At 37.6% G+C, this 16402-nt stretch overlaps 3 protein-coding genes and 1 long non-coding RNA gene across 6 annotated transcripts; 2 read left to right on the forward strand and 2 right to left on the reverse strand.

Annotated features, from left to right (window-relative positions):
• The first annotated feature begins 284 nt into the window (after positions 1-284).
• LOC111435667 (auxin response factor 9-like) lies at positions 285-6174 on the forward strand. 2 transcript variants are annotated; one of them, XM_023073128.1, is made up of 15 exons: positions 285-427; positions 621-729; positions 822-937; positions 1189-1284; positions 1583-1639; positions 1745-1897; positions 2001-2085; positions 2271-2361; positions 3703-3867; positions 3944-4057; positions 4152-4224; positions 4309-4453; positions 4593-5209; positions 5320-5507; positions 5599-6174. In XM_023073128.1, the coding sequence occupies exons 2-15, from the start codon at positions 678-680 to the stop codon at positions 5732-5734; spliced, it is 2088 nt and encodes a 695-aa protein (XP_022928896.1). In that variant the 5' UTR covers positions 285-427; positions 621-677; the 3' UTR covers positions 5735-6174. The 2 variants fall into 2 exon arrangements, with proteins under 2 accessions (XP_022928896.1, XP_022928897.1); XM_023073129.1 differs by lacking the exons at positions 285-427; positions 621-729; positions 822-937 and adding an exon at positions 988-1099.
• Positions 3922-15704, reverse strand: LOC111435668 (30S ribosomal protein S6 alpha, chloroplastic-like). 2 transcript variants are annotated; one of them, XR_002709105.1, is made up of 3 exons: positions 15238-15704; positions 11651-11965; positions 3922-3932 (listed from the first exon to the last, which is right to left on the reverse strand). XR_002709105.1 is itself a non-coding variant. In XM_023073130.1 (2 exons), exons 1-2 carry the CDS (start codon positions 15697-15699, stop codon positions 11726-11728), a joined length of 702 nt encoding a protein of 233 aa, XP_022928898.1. In that variant the 5' UTR covers positions 15700-15704; the 3' UTR covers positions 11543-11725. The 2 variants fall into 2 exon arrangements, 1 of the variants encoding a protein (XP_022928898.1); XM_023073130.1 differs by lacking the exon at positions 3922-3932 and having other exon boundaries at positions 11543-11965.
• Positions 6236-9872, reverse strand: LOC111435669 (probable E3 ubiquitin-protein ligase RHA4A). Its single transcript, XM_023073131.1, has 3 exons — positions 8802-9872; positions 8500-8588; positions 6236-6867 (listed from the first exon to the last, which is right to left on the reverse strand). The coding sequence occupies exons 1-3, from the start codon at positions 9039-9041 to the stop codon at positions 6552-6554; spliced, it is 645 nt and encodes a 214-aa protein (XP_022928899.1). The 5' UTR covers positions 9042-9872; the 3' UTR covers positions 6236-6551.
• LOC111435670 lies at positions 6676-7169 on the forward strand. The gene is made up of 2 exons (XR_002709106.1): positions 6676-6765; positions 6911-7169. It is a non-coding gene; the product is annotated as an uncharacterized LOC111435670 (long non-coding RNA).
• Positions 15705-16402: the final 698 nt, after the last annotated feature.

A 16402-nucleotide genomic window follows, 5' to 3' on the forward strand; every position in this document is an offset into this window, starting at 1 on the left:
CGAAGCAGACAACGAAAGGGACGTTACTTAACGGTGACGCCGCTAACACCTTATGTCTTCCGTTACCCAAACAACACGCATGCCGATGCCGTACTATTTACCCAGTCATCTAACGTCGTTAGTTTCTCATTTCTCCGTCTTTCTTTCTTCTCTTCCCCACTTCTTTCCGTCTCTCACGCCGTCATATTAATCATCTTCTACGGTTACAATTGAACCATGATTGAGTTTAGAGCCTACTGCAGGTTCACAGTTCGGGCAGCTGCAGAGCTAGTTCCCGAATAATAGGACGCGCGCCAAGCCGTTTCGCGATTCCTTTTTTTTTTTCTTTTTTGCGACGGCGTTTTTCTCCCCCGACGAGCGACAGAGAGAATCGGCGGTTGATTTTCGAGCGGTTTCTATCGCTGGTGCCGTGACGGAGGAGTTTCAGGTTTGTTTTGATGGTTTAATTTCGTTGTAGTTGCTGTTCTTTTGTTTTGAGTCTTTGACTATTTGTTGGGGAAATGGGAGACGTCGGAGGTCTTTGTCGCTGAATCTCTTTATATCTCTTTCTCTGGAGGACGGAATTGGAGTGAGTGTTTGGTTTGTGGCTCATGATTGGTTCTGATCGTGAGTGTTTTCAGGGGCGTTGTTTTGAGTTGCATTGATTTTTGGTTGCTGTTTCACTTGGGAGCTTGACAATGGCTTGCAATGGAGGAGATTCGTATACGCAATCTTGTGTTTCGACTCAAGGTAAATTTGCTTAATCTTGGATTTTTTTTGTTCTTATTGGGGAAATATGTCGGTGTTTTGCTCTGTGTTTAAGATCAGTGGTTTCTTGATAGGTAGTGGAAGAAATGATCTGTACACGGAGCTATGGAGAGCTTGTGCAGGTCCACTGGTTGATGTACCTCGCGTTGATGAGAGAGTCTTCTATTTCCCTCAGGGGCATATGGAACAAGTCTGTCTATTGTTTTTTCTGTTCTTTTTTTCCTTCTTTTTTGTTTTTGTTTCAGATCGGTTCTTGTTTTGTGTTTGATTCCTTGGAATTTGTTTCCGAAAAGCGTGATTCATGGGGAAGATAGAAGTTAGCATGTTGGTTGATTTATGGGCGTTGAATATTGTAATCTGTCTGTTGTATTTCAATTTCTGAATCATTATGCAGTATGCGTGGTTTAGAATTGGGATTATAACATTTCTTCTGGATTGTAGTTAGAGGCATCGACGAATCTGGAGCTGAATAAGAGAATTCCTCTGTGTAATCTTTCCTCGAAGATTCTCTGTCGTGTAATTCATATTGAGCTGCTGGTACTACTTTTTTATCATCTTAAGTTGCTTTGTTATTTCTGCTTATTTCATTTTAAGTTTTGTGCTGAGATTGGGGAATCTAGGCAGAAGTGCACCTTAAATCCTTCTTATTTCGTTCTTCATTTTGTCCCTTCCCAGAATATCTAACCTGCTAAGCTTTGTTGTACCTTTTTAAGACTTCAAGTGTTGGTATTGGTTCATTCACTTTCGCATGCTTCACATTTTTTAACATTCAACTTCATGTATCAGTAGAATAAAGTATTGTGTTCTTATTTATTATTTTCCTCCGTACTCGTAGGCAGATCATGAATCGGATGAGGTTTATGCACAAATAACTTTGATGCCGGAATCAAATGTAAGAGTTGTTCCAAATTTTGATTATTGATGAAAATTTGGCCTGTCAAATTGGAAATTGTTTTTCTGCATGACAACCGGTTTCATTTCTGGTGTATATCTGCAGCAAAATGAGCCTAACAGTCTAGATCCATGTCCTCCTGAACCAGCTAGACCAGTTGTTCATTCGTTCTGCAAGGTTTTAACTGCTTCTGATACCAGCACTCATGGTGGGTTTTCTGTCCTCCGAAAACATGCTACTGAGTGCCTACCTCCTTTGGTGAGACTTGCTTTTTATTCCTCCTACAAGAGATGTTTTTGCTCTCTCTCTCTCTCTCTCTCAGTTTCAGTCTTCTTAATTTCCATTCTGAATTTTTTTCCAGGACATGACTCAGGCTACCCCAACTCAGGATCTGGTAGCCAAGGATCTTCATGGATACGAGTGGCGATTCAAGCATATTTTCAGAGGTAATGCATTATCTAATCATTTATAAATCTTATACAGAGATTTTTCTTTAATCATTGATCTATGTAATTTGCTCAATCATATGTTATTTGGCTTATTGCATTAAGCGATCCCCTTTTATGAGCAGGGTGAAAGTTTGGTTATCCCGTCTGCTTTGCCAATAAAATTTTCTTTATTACATGATCAGGTCAGCCACGAAGGCATCTGTTAACAACTGGGTGGAGTACATTTGTTACTTCTAAGAGATTATCTGCTGGGGATTCCTTTGTATTCTTGAGGTAACAGTTTTATCTATCGTCTCTTCCTCATCCACCCTGTCCATTGCGTTTTTATGTGCGAGAATCAGACTGTGTTAACTTCAAACATGGACAGAGAGGTTTTGAACTTTAATCAAATACATAACTTTTGAGGCACATGAACAGACAGAGAGACAGAAAGAGATAGGGTTAACAAAGCAATGTTATGTGGAAAACCTAAGCCTCACTGGGAAAAAACTAAAGGACCTAGTCTAGCATAAATCTACTATATGAAGTTACGGGGTTTGGATTTTTAGACTGCTCAACATACTCAAAATGCCTAGACTGTTACTCAAATTTCCAGCCTACATTGCAACTACAAATTACCTTAAGCTTAATATTGTATGCTAATGATTGCAGTTTTCTCCTCGTAATATTGTATGCTATGGACTCTTTAGTGGTAGAAAAAAATTGTTTAATTACAAGTTTAGTTCTTTAAGTTTCATGTTTGTGCCTAATAGGTCCTTAAACTTTGAATTTTGTGTCTTGAAAGTTGCTGATATGTTCAACTTTTTTTAAAATTAATTAATCTATGAGAATAAAATTGATCTTTGTGTCTAATAGGATGTTAATCATCTTTTCAATTTATATCTAGAAAGTTTGTGAATATTAAGAAATGTTGAATAGGTCAAGGTTCTAATAGACAAAATTGAAAGCTCAAAGACTTGTTAGACAAAAAAATCGAAAGTTTTGGAGCTTATTAGATAATTTTTAAAGTTCAAAAACTTGTTAGACACTGATTGAAAGTTCATGGACCTATTTGACACTAATTTGTATGTTCATGAGCTAAAGTTGTAATTTAACCAAAAAGACGTAATATGTGAAGCACAATGTATTGTTTGATCTCGTGAACTGTTGTTTGTTTGAACGAAGATCCTCTAAGGCCTCATGCATGAGCAAACACATCTGCTAATAATGAAGATGTTCACGGGTATCACTTATTTAGCAGCAATATTTTTGCTTGAGCCAGATCCTGCTTTCACTAAACAAAGAACAGCAGCAAGCAGTATCTGGTGTGATTATGAGACTGCAGCACAGTGATTGATTTTTTACCATTATTCTAGAGCCCTCTGCAAGCCATCCCCAAGGATTAAACATTCAAATGTTGCAAGAGTTTTATGAAAACATAGATTGCCAACTTAAGCTAGTTACGAACATGACTTGATACTGGAGTTGCATAATTATTTAACTCGTAGGTCATGGTTAGGGTAACTGTATTTTTATTAGACCTTTAAAACCTAATGTACCATCATGTGAACTATAATCTATGTTTAATTTCTCTGGTTGTACAAGCTTTAATTTATGTGAGAGTTGCTTGAATAGGGGAGACAATGGAGAGTTGCATGTTGGGGTGAGGCGCCGTGCTCGACAGCAGAGCAGCATGCCATCATCTGTGATATCAAGTCAGAGCATGCACCTAGGAGTGCTAGCAACTGCGTCTCATGCTGTTACAACTCAAACCCGCTTTGTAGTCTATTATAAACCTAGGTACTCAGGATTTTAATTCTGAAGTCAATTATATACTCATTGAAGCGGACTGAAATCTTTTTCTCCTTTAAATCAGGACTTGTCAGTTCATAATAAGTCTGAATAAATACTTGGAAGCAGTCAATAACAAATTTTCTGTTGGCATGAGATTCAACATGAGTTTTGAGGGAGAGGATTCTCCGGAGAGAAGGTAGTGAAATAAATAATAAAATTACTAGAATGTTCGAGATGTTTTGAGTTTTATCTCTTGATGTTTTTTTTTCTTCTTGTTTTTGACTTATTAGGTTTTCAGGAACTATAATTGGAGCTACAGATATTTCACCTCATTGGCCTAATTCAAGTTGGAGATCACTAAGAGTGAGCTGCCGTGAACCCAATTCCCACCGGGAATGTCATTTTAAAATCCCTTTTGAATTATTTACTTAATTTAATTGTTTCCAGGTTCAATGGGATGAACAAACATCTATTCTAAGACCCGACAGGGTATCGCCTTGGGATATAGAACCACTCACGTCTTCAGCAGTCACAGGTCTATCTCAACCGATTTCAAAAAACAAAAGGCCTCGACAATCAACTCCAGCTCATGGTGTGACGGTTTCTTTCTTCTCTCTGTTGTCTTTTATCTGGTCTCTTTTCCTTATAGACATATGTGCAAGTCACTGGATCAGTCGGTCCAATTTGTATTCCAGCGTCTATTTTATCCTTGGTTTCTAATTGAACTGTAGATGGTGCTGATTTGCCTAAGCCAGCACTTTGGGATTCTGGATTGGCAGAGTCACATGATGGTAAACAGTCCAGTAATGCAGCTGAAAGCAGAAAAGGTGAAAATAATGAATTGTGTCACCACAGAGAGACAGATGCTATCAGCAACAGGACATGTGTATCAAGAACACAGGCTGATGGGACCTGGCTATCTTCTATCCAATCCAATAGTCATAAACACCCAGTAAATGACATGGCCCAGGATTATAAAACTGTCCCTGGCTGTGGTTGGTCTTTTCTGTCAGGACCTTCAACCTCTCATTTGGTTAAGTTAAGTGATGAACAAATACTTGATTCCACTGAAAATGGGAGGAAAGGCGAAACGGTAGCTAGTTGTAGATTGTTTGGTATTGATCTCAATCATTTGGCTAAACTTCCTACTGAGAAAGCATCTTATCAACCAAGCAGCGTGTCTAGTGACACAGATGGGCGCAGCAGTACCTTGTCAGTAGCTCAGTCCGATCCAAAATCTGACAACTTGGAGGTTTCTGTAGAAAGAAAATCAGAACCATTACAAGCATCTCTGAAGGAGACTCAAAGCAATCAAAGTAGCTCAGCTAACACTAGAAGCCGCACCAAGGTGCAGAAGTTAAATTTGTTCACTCAATTTAGTTGTAAAGAATTTTGTGTTCAAGAACTAAGTAGGGAATTATTGTTTTACTTTTGTTTGATGTCCAATTGTGTCGAAAGGTTCACATGCATGGGATGGCCGTGGGTAGGGCAGTGGATTTAGCCATCTTAGAAGGCTATGACCAACTAATAGATGAGCTTGAGAAGATGTTTGATGTTAGGGGTCAGCTGTGTGCTCGTGATAAGTGGGAGATTGTATATACCGACGATGAAGGGGATATGATGCTTGTTGGAGACGACCCATGGGAGTGAGTACAATTAGATACTACTGGTTCAATCTACATGATTCTTCTCATAGACCTTGCTTCCACTTATTCCTTTGTTTTCCATCTTTCGCAGAGAATTTTGTAACATGGTGAGAAGAATTTTTATATGCTCTAGGGAGCAAGTGAAAAAGATGAGCTCAGGAAGCAAGCAGCTGACGTCAATAGAAGTCGAAGGGGCTGCCATAATCCCCGACTCCCCTGCAGTTTGAGATAGGAACTTAATTTTTATCATTCAAACTACACTTCCGATGTCTTTCCCTTGTTTGTTTGTTTTGTTAGAGCTTGTTTTGGTTCTAGGTCGATAATAAAATATGAAATTGAAAGCCAGGGCAAATGAAGGGCTGTTTATGTGACGGTACGTTTTTTAGAGTCAATTACAAGCCAAACTGGATTTTAATAACATGAAAGTCTCAGTAATTGCCGAAGGAGTTCGACTGGATGTTCGGTGTAATAATGCATTTTATCAGTGGCGTTTGGTTTCTGGGAAGGGGATGAGTTTGTGTGAGCCTTCTTTCTTTCCTGGTCAAAGTAAATATATGTATTTTCTGCACTTCAATCATTTTATTCAACTAGGCAGAAGACTGGAAGCATTATTTGATGCACAAGTTTCAAGAATTTGAACGCATTCAAATGCAAATCCTCTTTCGTTCAAGTATAACTCGTGTTTTATGTTACCTGCATGAGATGTTTAAGCCATATGCCCCACAAACTCAACAATAGAACCCTTTATTTCCATTCTTTCCATATTCAGTGGTTAATGCAATGAAGAGGGGAGACAGGAAGTGTTCTAGTTGGCAATGTTCAAGTAATAGCTCTTTACATTCTGATCTCTAACAGGACTGTTTTGGCTGTCTGAAGATCACAATGCCTGGCTAGCTGCTATCAGTTACAGTGGGAGGTTGCAAAAAGCTTGTTAATATATATATGTTTGTGTATGAATATGGAGGACAACTGGTTCTCCCTCCATGGGAGTCACTCTTTTGAGTTATTAGTCCATTTCAACCTAGCAGTGTTGGATCAATACATTTAGCATATACTCTGACTTGATCCTTCCTGTTGTTGTTGCAGCTGCGGATGTAGGAGTGAATATGATCTCATCTCTGCAGTCTGGTTGGAAGTCAGGGGAAGCTCCGATGAGCCAGCCGGTGGTGGGGGTGGGGGAGACACAACAACCGGCGGATCAAAACACCTGGTTGTTGGGATGACTGAGCATCTACAGAGAGGACAAGTTGAGTTGGAGGTGAGCCAGTGATTCATGCAGTCAATATGAAACACATGTTTACATGATGGGACTTGCAACAATTCCTCTTTTATCTCGAATTCTCCTAGGCAGACGCAACACCTGTTAAATGGATAAGAAAATCATTACTTTTTCTTTGTTTCAGTGCTCATTTTCAACCCCACACATCCTAAGGGCAATATAAGGTTGACTTCAAATATCAATCTCTCCCCCCAAATTGGAGACATTTAATTGCAAGAAGGGGCCAACCTCAACTATACTCCACGGTAATGGACATGCACTTTTCTTAATTTCGAAAGTTCTAATTTTCATACTATACATTGGTTGAAATGATGTCCTAACTCTAGATTTATGCTTTTAGTTCAATAATTATGTAATTTCTATTCATGTTGGCCTTTATAATATCTATTTGAGAAATTTAGGTTTATAAACAAAAAGTTCAATGTAACGACCCAGATCCACCGCTAGCAGTATTGGCCTTTATAATATCTATTTGAGAAATCTGGGTCGTTCCAAATGGTATCAGAGCCAGTCACCGGACGATGTGTCGGCCTTCCCGCTGTTCCCTGAAGGGGGGTAGACACGAGGCAGTGTGCCAGTAAGGACGCTGAGCCCCAAAGGAGGGTGGATTTGGGGGCAGTCTCACATCGATTGGATAAAGGAACGAGTGTTAGCGAGGACTCTGGGCCCCAAAGGGGGGTGGATTGTGATGTCCCACATTGGTTGGGGAGGAGAACAAATCACCCTTTATAAGGGTGTGGAAACCTTCTCCTAGCAGACACGTTTTAAAACCTTGAGGGGAAGTCCGAAAGGGAAAGCCCAAAGAGGACAATATCTGTTAGCGGTGGATCTAGGTCGTTACATTCAATCCTTGTGCAGAGAAATAAATAAAGGTTTAAAAGATACAAACAAACAAGGCCATCCTCTTAGGAGTGCTTAAAACTAGGATTTAAATTTTAAATTACGAACTATTTATTAATTTACTAAAGTAATAAAAGAATATTGAAACATAATTACTATGTACAAAAAAGAACCAAACATGCCCTTCATCTTCAATATCAATTTTGTCGGCCTAATGTTCTACAAATAACTCCTTTCAAACAAAAGAAGACAAACAAAAGTAACTTATAGAACCAAAAAGTTTAAACCCACTTTTGAGAAATTAAAGTGAGGATGTTATAAGAGATTCCAATCCTTCAAAGAACAGTAATCTAAAAAAATCAACAGAAATTGAAAAAATGTTTAGCATTTAGCTTTATCATTGTTTGTTATGTTATGTGTGCTCCCTATTTAAGTCACTAAACCTTCCATCTCTATCTCTTGTCTGTTCTGTATTTTTGTCCCCTTTTATTTCTCTCTAACACATTAGTTTCTATTATAATGAGTTGTAGAGATATCTCGATACATAAATTATTCGATCTAGAGATCGGAGATCGAGTAAAACTGTTGGAGACATCACTAAACCACCTGAGTACGTCTCTTGCATAGAAGAATTCATAGAGATTTTTTTAGAATCCCAATCCAGCCTACCCAACTGATATAATCTAGAATCCGCTCTCGTCCTTTACTTAACTTTAGTAGGTGCACCTATTGATTTCTATCCTGAGTACTTTAACGAATAAAAAGAAGAAAAAAGTATTCCCTTCCTGTTATCTTTGTGGTAGCTTTTGTAAATTCAGTAAAGAAACTCAGAGGGCCACAGATCTTTTAACGATCAGAAATGATGACACTTACAGAGAATCTCTGGTCCTTAGCTCTTCATTGAATAGGATCTTAGGAAGTTTGTCTACGGGATTATCAGCCTTCAAATCCACTTGACAAGCCTGCACAATTAAGATCAGTGAGATGAAGAAAAATGGCACAAAATCACTGCAAATCAAACACCCACTTCCAAAAAAGGAAAAAAGATGAATGCTAAAGCTTCAAATCTTCCTTAGATTCTCTGACCCCAAAAGTAAATTACAGAAATGGAAACACCCAGAATAAGAAAAAGACAGCAAACTAGGAAGATGAAGAAACAGAGGAGTTTTGCTTACAGTGGTAACATAGAGAGTGAGTGTATTGGAAGTAGTTGGAAGTATTGGGGGAAAAGAAGAAGAAGAAGAAGAAGAAGAAGAGAGAGAGGAAGCCCTTCTCTTGAGATAAAACAGGTAGAAAAGAAGGAAGAGAATAATGGAGAAGAGGATGGGAATGGAGAATATGAAGGCCTGATAAAGCTTAAGTTGAAGTGCTTGAGGATAAAGATGAGGAGGGGCTGGAGTTTGAGGCTGACCCATCAAAGCAAAGCAATAAACTTATAAAAGATCAAACCCAAAAACTCGAGCCAAATCAGAAACAAAGAAAGAAAGAAGGAAAGAGAGCTTCCGTCTTTGCTTATACAGAGAAAGAGAGAGAATAGAGAAGCTTGTTTGAATTTAAGGTCAGAAAAGGAGAGGGGATTTTGTTAAAATAATGTCACTTTGTCAAGAAAATATAAGCAAATTAAGGCCATTTGGAGAGGGTTCTTTTTGATGATGGGACATGGCCACAACCCTCCACTGAGTTAGTAGCAGAGCAGAGGGCTCTGTTTTCACCAAGCACTGAGGCCCCCATGTTTGAATCTTCCAAAAGCTTCCTTCCATAACCCATAACCCATAACCCATAAGCCAAACCATCTTCCTTGTTTCTGCTCGAGAAAGATGGGTTCTTGTCTTATAAATCATTGTTCCTTCAGATTTAAAGCAGTTTGGTTAGAAGGTCAAAATGGGTTCTAACCACCTTTAGGAAGGAAAAAAGAAGAGAAAAGGAAACAACCTCATAATTGACAGCAAATTGGGTTCTGGTTCGGTTCAAATTCAACTTGAACACGTTACCCAGTACACAATTTTATTACATAACATTAAGGTTGTCTCTCAATTTGTCCCATCAGCAAACAGTGTGTTAATTCATTCCCTGTTGCCATTGCATGTGATGTTTTTCTTCCCTCTTTTGGTTCCTGTTCGTTCTTACTTTTCTTCTGTGATGAGGGGTTGGAAGTTGGAATAATTAAGTGATGAAGGGTTGGAAGTTCATCTAGAATCATCCTTTGAGTTCATAATTGGTGATTTTGATTACTCCATACTTGCTCCTATTTAGAATGAGATGTAATTAAGTTTTTAATAGTACAGGAAACAAAATAGTCATTTTCAAAGTACAAGAACCTTGATTTTGATTTGGAAGTACATAAACTAAATTAAATTTTTTTAAAATACAAGGACCAATAACAAATTTGAATTAATTGTTTAATTAGCTTTACTACAAAAAATATATATATATATATATATATTCAATAAAATTCATACAAAGATTAAAATATTGATGTTAAGATTTCAATTTTTCTGATATATGGACACAATATGGATATCAATAGAAATTTCTATAAATAAAAAGAAAGTATAAGAATTATTTAAGTTCATAATCAAGTAGTTTTTTTTTTTTTTTTTTTTAATTTTGTGTATTAATAAAAGATATATGAGATGTTGATCTTAATATCAATATTGACCGTTTGATTTATAGATTTATTGAAATATCGATTACTATGGATATTGATATATTGATATATTTGTTTTAGTTTCTATAAATATACACATTTTGCAATGAAATTTTTTATTAAGTAGTATTTAAAAAATTAAGGAATATATATATATAACGCAATAATTTTTTTCTAGATTTTGTTTTAGAAAATCATTAATCCCTTATTTAAGTAAGCGGTGATTATTGATTTATATTTAAGTTGATTTTCGTGATCTTTATTAATTACCATATATTTTACGATTTCTTTATTATTGAGGTCTTAATATAATTATTTAAACATATTACAAGTTAAAATTTTGAATTAAATTTTGAATAGAGAAAAATAAAAATCAAATTATACTCTTCAAATTTAACTTTTAGACTAAAAAAGACGCATTATTTTGATTTGAACGAGAACGAGATCGAAACATTGAGCTTTGAGACAATAATTAGTATTTTAACCATAAATTATGTTCGAGTTGAGTTACATTTTTTTCTATTTTATTTATAATTAAAATAAAAATCTTTAACACAAAAATAATGAAAAAGATAAAAAGGGAAGAAATGTTCAAAGCATTATCATAAAGTGATATTTACGGTCTGAACTTCTCATCATTGAAAAAAACATTTGATGTGTTGCCAAAGTTCGTTTGAAGATTGTTTTTTCTATTTAAAAGGGTAAAAAAAAATTATTTTTTTCTCAACTAGAAATAAATAAATTTATTCCTTTCACAATCACTAATTTTTAATCAATAATTTCAACTTAAAAATATCAACTTTAATCATTCATTGGATCACAACTTAAAAAAAGTTAAAAAAAAAAAAAAAACAGCCCTGAAATTCTACCTAGTACTCCATGTTCATATTTCTCTCTCTGTTTCTTTTGAATCCAAAAGCATTTTCAAAGCACTTTCAAGGGAGAGTGTTGGTTGATCGGTAGACCAGGACAGTCGTTGGTGGATCATTAAAAAAATGGTTCATAGTCGGAGTGGCTTTTCCGGCTATGAAAGATCAACGTCTAATCTTACTCTATTTCACTCTCTCATTATCCACAAAGGTATCATTGAAGACTTTTTCGTTTCTCAATGATTGTGATTAGGACGTTCAAAAAAGTTAAATTCTCGTTTCAATCTATTACTATATTCACTAAAGATTGTACTAAGATTAAAAAGAGGACATATACAAGACTTTACAACCCAAACCCGAACGCGAAAATCCTATTCAAAGCATTTGAAGCGTTTGGGGATTAAAAAGAACAGCAATCAGATGGTTATGGATAAAGGCTAAATGGCCATAGAGTTGTCACAATAGCAGCACTCCATCGGAAAAGGAAAAGCACAAACAGCAACTACACATTGCTTTGAATCAAATTGTACAAAACATGACGTGAAACACCAAGAAATTTGATTTACAGTGTCAAATAAATGGTCTAGTATTTTCGATTCCTTACCTTGAAACTCATTGATCGAATGACATCGTCGTCTGCTTGAAGCGCTGCCTCGAGAACTCTCATCGATTCCGGTTTTGTGAAGTAGGTGAAGAGGAGGTTGATGCCATCCATGTAAGTGTTGGTTTCACCGGCTTTGTTCTTCTTTTTGATGCTATATGCTAGTGGAACGAGCCCTCTGTTGAATACTTCCACATACATGCCACCACCAGCAACAAGCAACTGCAAAATGGCAAATTCTTATCAAATACTACGCTGAAAACAAAACAAAACTAGCTTGATCCTTACCCACCAATGATTGTCCCTTTACCAAAAGAAACGTTTGCTTGTATATAACACTAAATTAGTTGTTCAGGATCACGAATCTCTACAATGGTACGATATTGTCCACTTCGAGTATAAGCTCTCATGACTTTGCTTTTGGTTTCTCCAAAAGGCCTCATGCTAATGGAGATGTATTCCTTATGAACCCATGATCAACCCCTTAATTAGCCGATGCGGGATTCCTCTCCTAACAATCCTCAACTATTCTCCCCTCGAACAAAGTATATCATAGAGCCTCCCATTTGTGAGATCCTATATTGGTTGGGGAGGAGAACGAAACGTTCTTTATAAGGATGTGGAAACCTCTCCCTAGCAGACGCGTTTTAAAAACCTTGTGGGGAAGCCTGAAAGGGAAAGCCCCAAGAGAACAATATTTGCTAGCGATAGGCTTGGGTCGTTACAAATGGTATCAGAACCATACATCAGACGATGTGTCAGTGAGAAGGCTGAGCCTTGAAGGGGGGTGGACACGAGGCGGTGTGCCAGCAAGAATGCTGGGCCTCGAAGAGGGTAGATTGAGGGGTCCTACATCGATTGGAGATGGGAACGAGTGTCAGCGAGGACGCTAGGCCTCGAAGTGGGGAGGAGAGGGGTGGATTGTGAGATCCCACATCGGTTGGGGAGGAGAACGAAACATTTTTATAAGGGTATGGAAACCTCTCCCTAGCCGACACATTTTAAAAACCTTGAGGGAAAGCTCGAAAGGAAAAAACTCAAAGAAGAGCTTGGGCCGTTACACCTTAATTGAGGCTCAGCTTCTTCTCTGAAGCCCTCGAACAAAGTACACCATTTGTTCGACACTTTAGTCACTTTTGATATATCTTTGAGACTCACAACTTATTTGTTCGACGTTTGAAGATTCTATTGACATAACTAAGTTAAGAATCACGAGGATATAACAAGCAAACAGCTCTCTATCAGAAATAAACAGTCCATTCAGGCAACTATGCTATGTTGCTATTCGGATCAGGCAACTTTTCCTCCAAAAATGCTTGGTGACTTTCCTCTCTTTCCTGCCTTTCTTGAATGTTCTCTCATAAAGATGGTCTCAACGCTGTCACTGTCCTAGCTAGTGCCCTCCACATCAAAGCTGTTTAATACTACACTGTTTTCCAAGCACTAAAACTTGGCTTATGGATTAAATTTGTATAGCAGGGGATCAAAAGACCAAAGTGTTTAAAATGTTGATGGGTTTATTTGTGAGATTCCACGGAGAGAGAGGTGAACGAAACATTCCTCATAAAGGTTGTGGAAATTGTTCCCTAGCAGACGCATTTTAAAACTGTGAGGCTGATGACAATATATGTCGAGCTAAAACATACAATATCTGCTAGCGGTGGGTTTGAGCTGTTACAAACAGTATTTGGGCCAGACACCGAGCAGTGTGCCAACGAGAATGTTGGGACCCCAAGGAGAGTGGATTGTGAGATCCCACGTCGGTCGGAAAGGGGAATGAATCATTGCTTATAAGGGTGTAGAGACCTCTCCCTAGCAGACACGTTTTAAAATCGTGAGATTGACGACGATAAGTAACGGACCAAAATGGACAATATCTGCTAGCAATGAGTTTGGTATAAATGGTATCAGAGCCAAATACTAGGCGGTATGCGAGCAAGACTGCTGGGCCCTTAAGGGGAGTGGATTGTGAGATCCCACGTTGGTTGAAGAGAAGAACGAAACATTCTTTAAAACTGTGAAACTTACGACGATATATAATGGGCCAAAGCGGACAATATCTATTAGCAGTAGTGGGTTTGAGCTGTTACATTATTCCAAACGTTAGCAAACTTAATATTACACAAATCTAGACTCATAAGACGCATATCATCCCTACCGTTACTTAGAAGGCTTCACACAATAAGAGGTTCTCTCTTCTCAGGTACCAAACAATGAAACAGAGCAGACAGGAAAACTCCTACGTTAGAATTCTGCCACTGCATTCCCATGAAGCTGCATAAACTACAGTCCAAGTAGATTTCATATGCACCAGAACAAAACATTCTTTCATAGGACTCCAATTTTAGAAGTATTGAGGGAAAGTCCAAAAGAGAAAATTAAAAAATAACAATATCGGTTAGTGGTGGATTTAGACGGTTACAAATAGCATCAGAGCTAGACATCGAGCGATATGCCAGCGAGGAGGCTAAGCCCCGAAGAGGTGGATACAAGGCAGTATGCCAACAAAGATGTTGGGTCCCAAAAGGAGGTGAATTAGGGTATCCCACGTCGATTAGATAAAGGAACAAGTGCAATGAGCTTCGAAGAAGTGAATTGTAAGATCTCGCATAGTTGGGGAGAAGGAAACATTCTTTCTAAGGGGTGTAAAAATCTCTCCCTAACATACACGTTCTAGAAATCTTGAGAGAAAACTCAAAAGGAAAGTCGAAAAAAAGATAATATCTACTCCCAAAAGACAATATCTACTAGAGTCGGGATGGACAGTTACAATTGTGTTCTCATTCTCCTACCTCATTGTTAGAGGAACACGACTCTTCACAATGGTATGATATTGTCCACTTTGAGTATAAGCTCTCGTGGCTTTGCTTTGGGCTTCCCAAAAGGCCTCGTACCAATGGAGTTAGTATTCCTCACTTATAAACCCATGATCATGCCCTAAATTAGCCGACGTGGGACTTTCATCATCCAACACCTCCCCTCGAACAAAGTGCACCTCCCCTTAATCGAGACTCGACTCCTTTAGAGTCTTTGTCATTTTTTACTGCCTTCAAGGAGGCTTGGCGGCTTCTTTTCTTTTGGAGTTCTTTGTTCGATATTTGAGGATTTACCAATCTATTGGCACGACTAAGTTTAGGGCATGGCTCTGATACCATGTTAGACGAACACGACTCTCCACAATGGTATGATATTGTCCACTTTGAGTATAAGCTCTCGTGGCTTTGCTTTGAGCTTCCCAAGAGGCCTCATACCAATGGAGTTAGTATTCCTCACTTATAAACCCACGATCATTCCCTAAATTAGTCGAGGTAGGACTTTCATCATCCAACACTCGTTACCTAGGAAGGCCAGAACGAGCACGTGACCTTCAAACCAATTTAAACACAATAACAAACTGTATGAAATGAAACTAGTCTAAAAAACATTCAGTTTTCCACAGAAACCAAAGATAAATTAGGGGAAAGGGAAGAGACCAGCAATTGAAATGCCATTACCTCTTCGTACTTCTGGGTGAGAGCGAGTCTTTCATCTTCAGACATATCAGGCCTCAGAATCACCATGCTCTCGTACTTCCGAAGACCAGGAGGACACTGAGGCTCCTCCTTATCTTCAAGGGCATCGGCGAATCCTGTCCCTGGAGGGGCCGGCGGCTCATCCTCAGCCCCAAATCCACCTTCGAAGAACGAACCTGAGAATTCAAGAGTCTGGGCTTTCACGGACAATCCGAGACCCAAAGAAGGGGCGATTCGGTTGGGAGGAAAGAGGGGTTTGGAGGGTGTGAGGGTAAAGGGGAAGAGAAGAGAGGTTGAAGAAGAAGAGGCGGTGATGAGAGTGGAAGTGAAAGCCATTACAATCTGGGGGAGCTTTGCTGTAGAGGCACACTCGGAATTCAGTGGCGACAACGCGATGGCACAGCGGAATCGTTGAAATGAAAGTAGATATGGATAATAGAACATTCAGGACGGAACCAAATACCACATTAAATTACTTCATCAAAGTTCGTAAATTTAAATAAATAAATTTTGAAAAAAAAAAATATATCCATATCATTAAACAGTAAAATTACTATCTTTTAGAAGTTTTGGGTTCAATTGTCATGTTTATGTAAAGATAGAGGTGTCATTGATACAACCTGACAAATTTATGAGTCAAAATTGATTTTATTTTCTAAATATTTTTCAATTTTATGAAATGGTACTAATTTAATCTAAAACTATGTTAAAATTGGTTGATTTTATCATAGATTAAATTAGGAGTTTTGTTATCGGTGAAGTTGGAAGCCCTAAAATCCACCCTTTTTAATTTTGTTTCTAAAATTTAAAAGGTTTTATTTAGTGATAAAAAAAAAAAAAGACTAAAGTTGGGAGAGATTTTTTTTTTCTATAATTATTTTCATTTATCTCCCCGCAAAATAAACTTATAATCAACTCATATTTTATAAATTAGATTATCATATTTTCTTGCATGAAGAAAATATTAATCATAAAACCTTAGTAATAGATGAAAGTTGAAAGGAGAAATATGAGTACCATGCAATCAAGTTAGAACGAAAAATATATATTTTAAACTAGTTGAACTATTCTTAAATCGAAGAAAAATGTTTAGAAAATAAAATTATAAATTTAATCAATTAACTAAAAAAAATTTATCTATCTTGTG

The sequence above is a fragment of the Cucurbita moschata genome, unplaced genomic scaffold, assembly GCF_002738365.1.
Source record: "Cucurbita moschata cultivar Rifu unplaced genomic scaffold, Cmos_1.0 Cmo_Scf00050, whole genome shotgun sequence".
NCBI classification, from domain to species: domain Eukaryota; kingdom Viridiplantae; phylum Streptophyta; class Magnoliopsida; order Cucurbitales; family Cucurbitaceae; genus Cucurbita; species Cucurbita moschata.

Coding starts and splice junctions, on each gene's coding strand:
- LOC111435669 (XM_023073131.1), bottom strand. CDS start 9,041: ATGGGTCAGCCTCAAACTCCAGCCCCTCCTCATCTTTATCCTCAAGCA. Junction 8,589..8,801: donor TCACTCTCTATGTTACCACT/GTAAGCAAAACT, acceptor TTAATTGTGCAG/GCTTGTCAAGTGGATTTGAA. Junction 6,868..8,499: donor CTAAGGACCAGAGATTCTCT/GTAAGTGTCATC, acceptor TCCATTTAACAG/GTGTTGCGTCTGCCTAGGAG.
- LOC111435667 (XM_023073128.1), top strand. CDS start 678: ATGGCTTGCAATGGAGGAGATTCGTATACGCAATCTTGTGTTTCGACT. Junction 730..821: donor ATCTTGTGTTTCGACTCAAG/GTAAATTTGCTT, acceptor GTTTCTTGATAG/GTAGTGGAAGAAATGATCTG. Junction 1,898..2,000: donor CTGAGTGCCTACCTCCTTTG/GTGAGACTTGCT, acceptor ATTTTTTTCCAG/GACATGACTCAGGCTACCCC.
- LOC111435668 (XM_023073130.1), bottom strand. CDS start 15,699: ATGTTCTATTATCCATATCTACTTTCATTTCAACGATTCCGCTGTGCC. Junction 11,966..15,237: donor TCACCCAGAAGTACGAAGAG/GTAATGGCATTT, acceptor GCCATTTTGCAG/TTGCTTGTTGCTGGTGGTGG.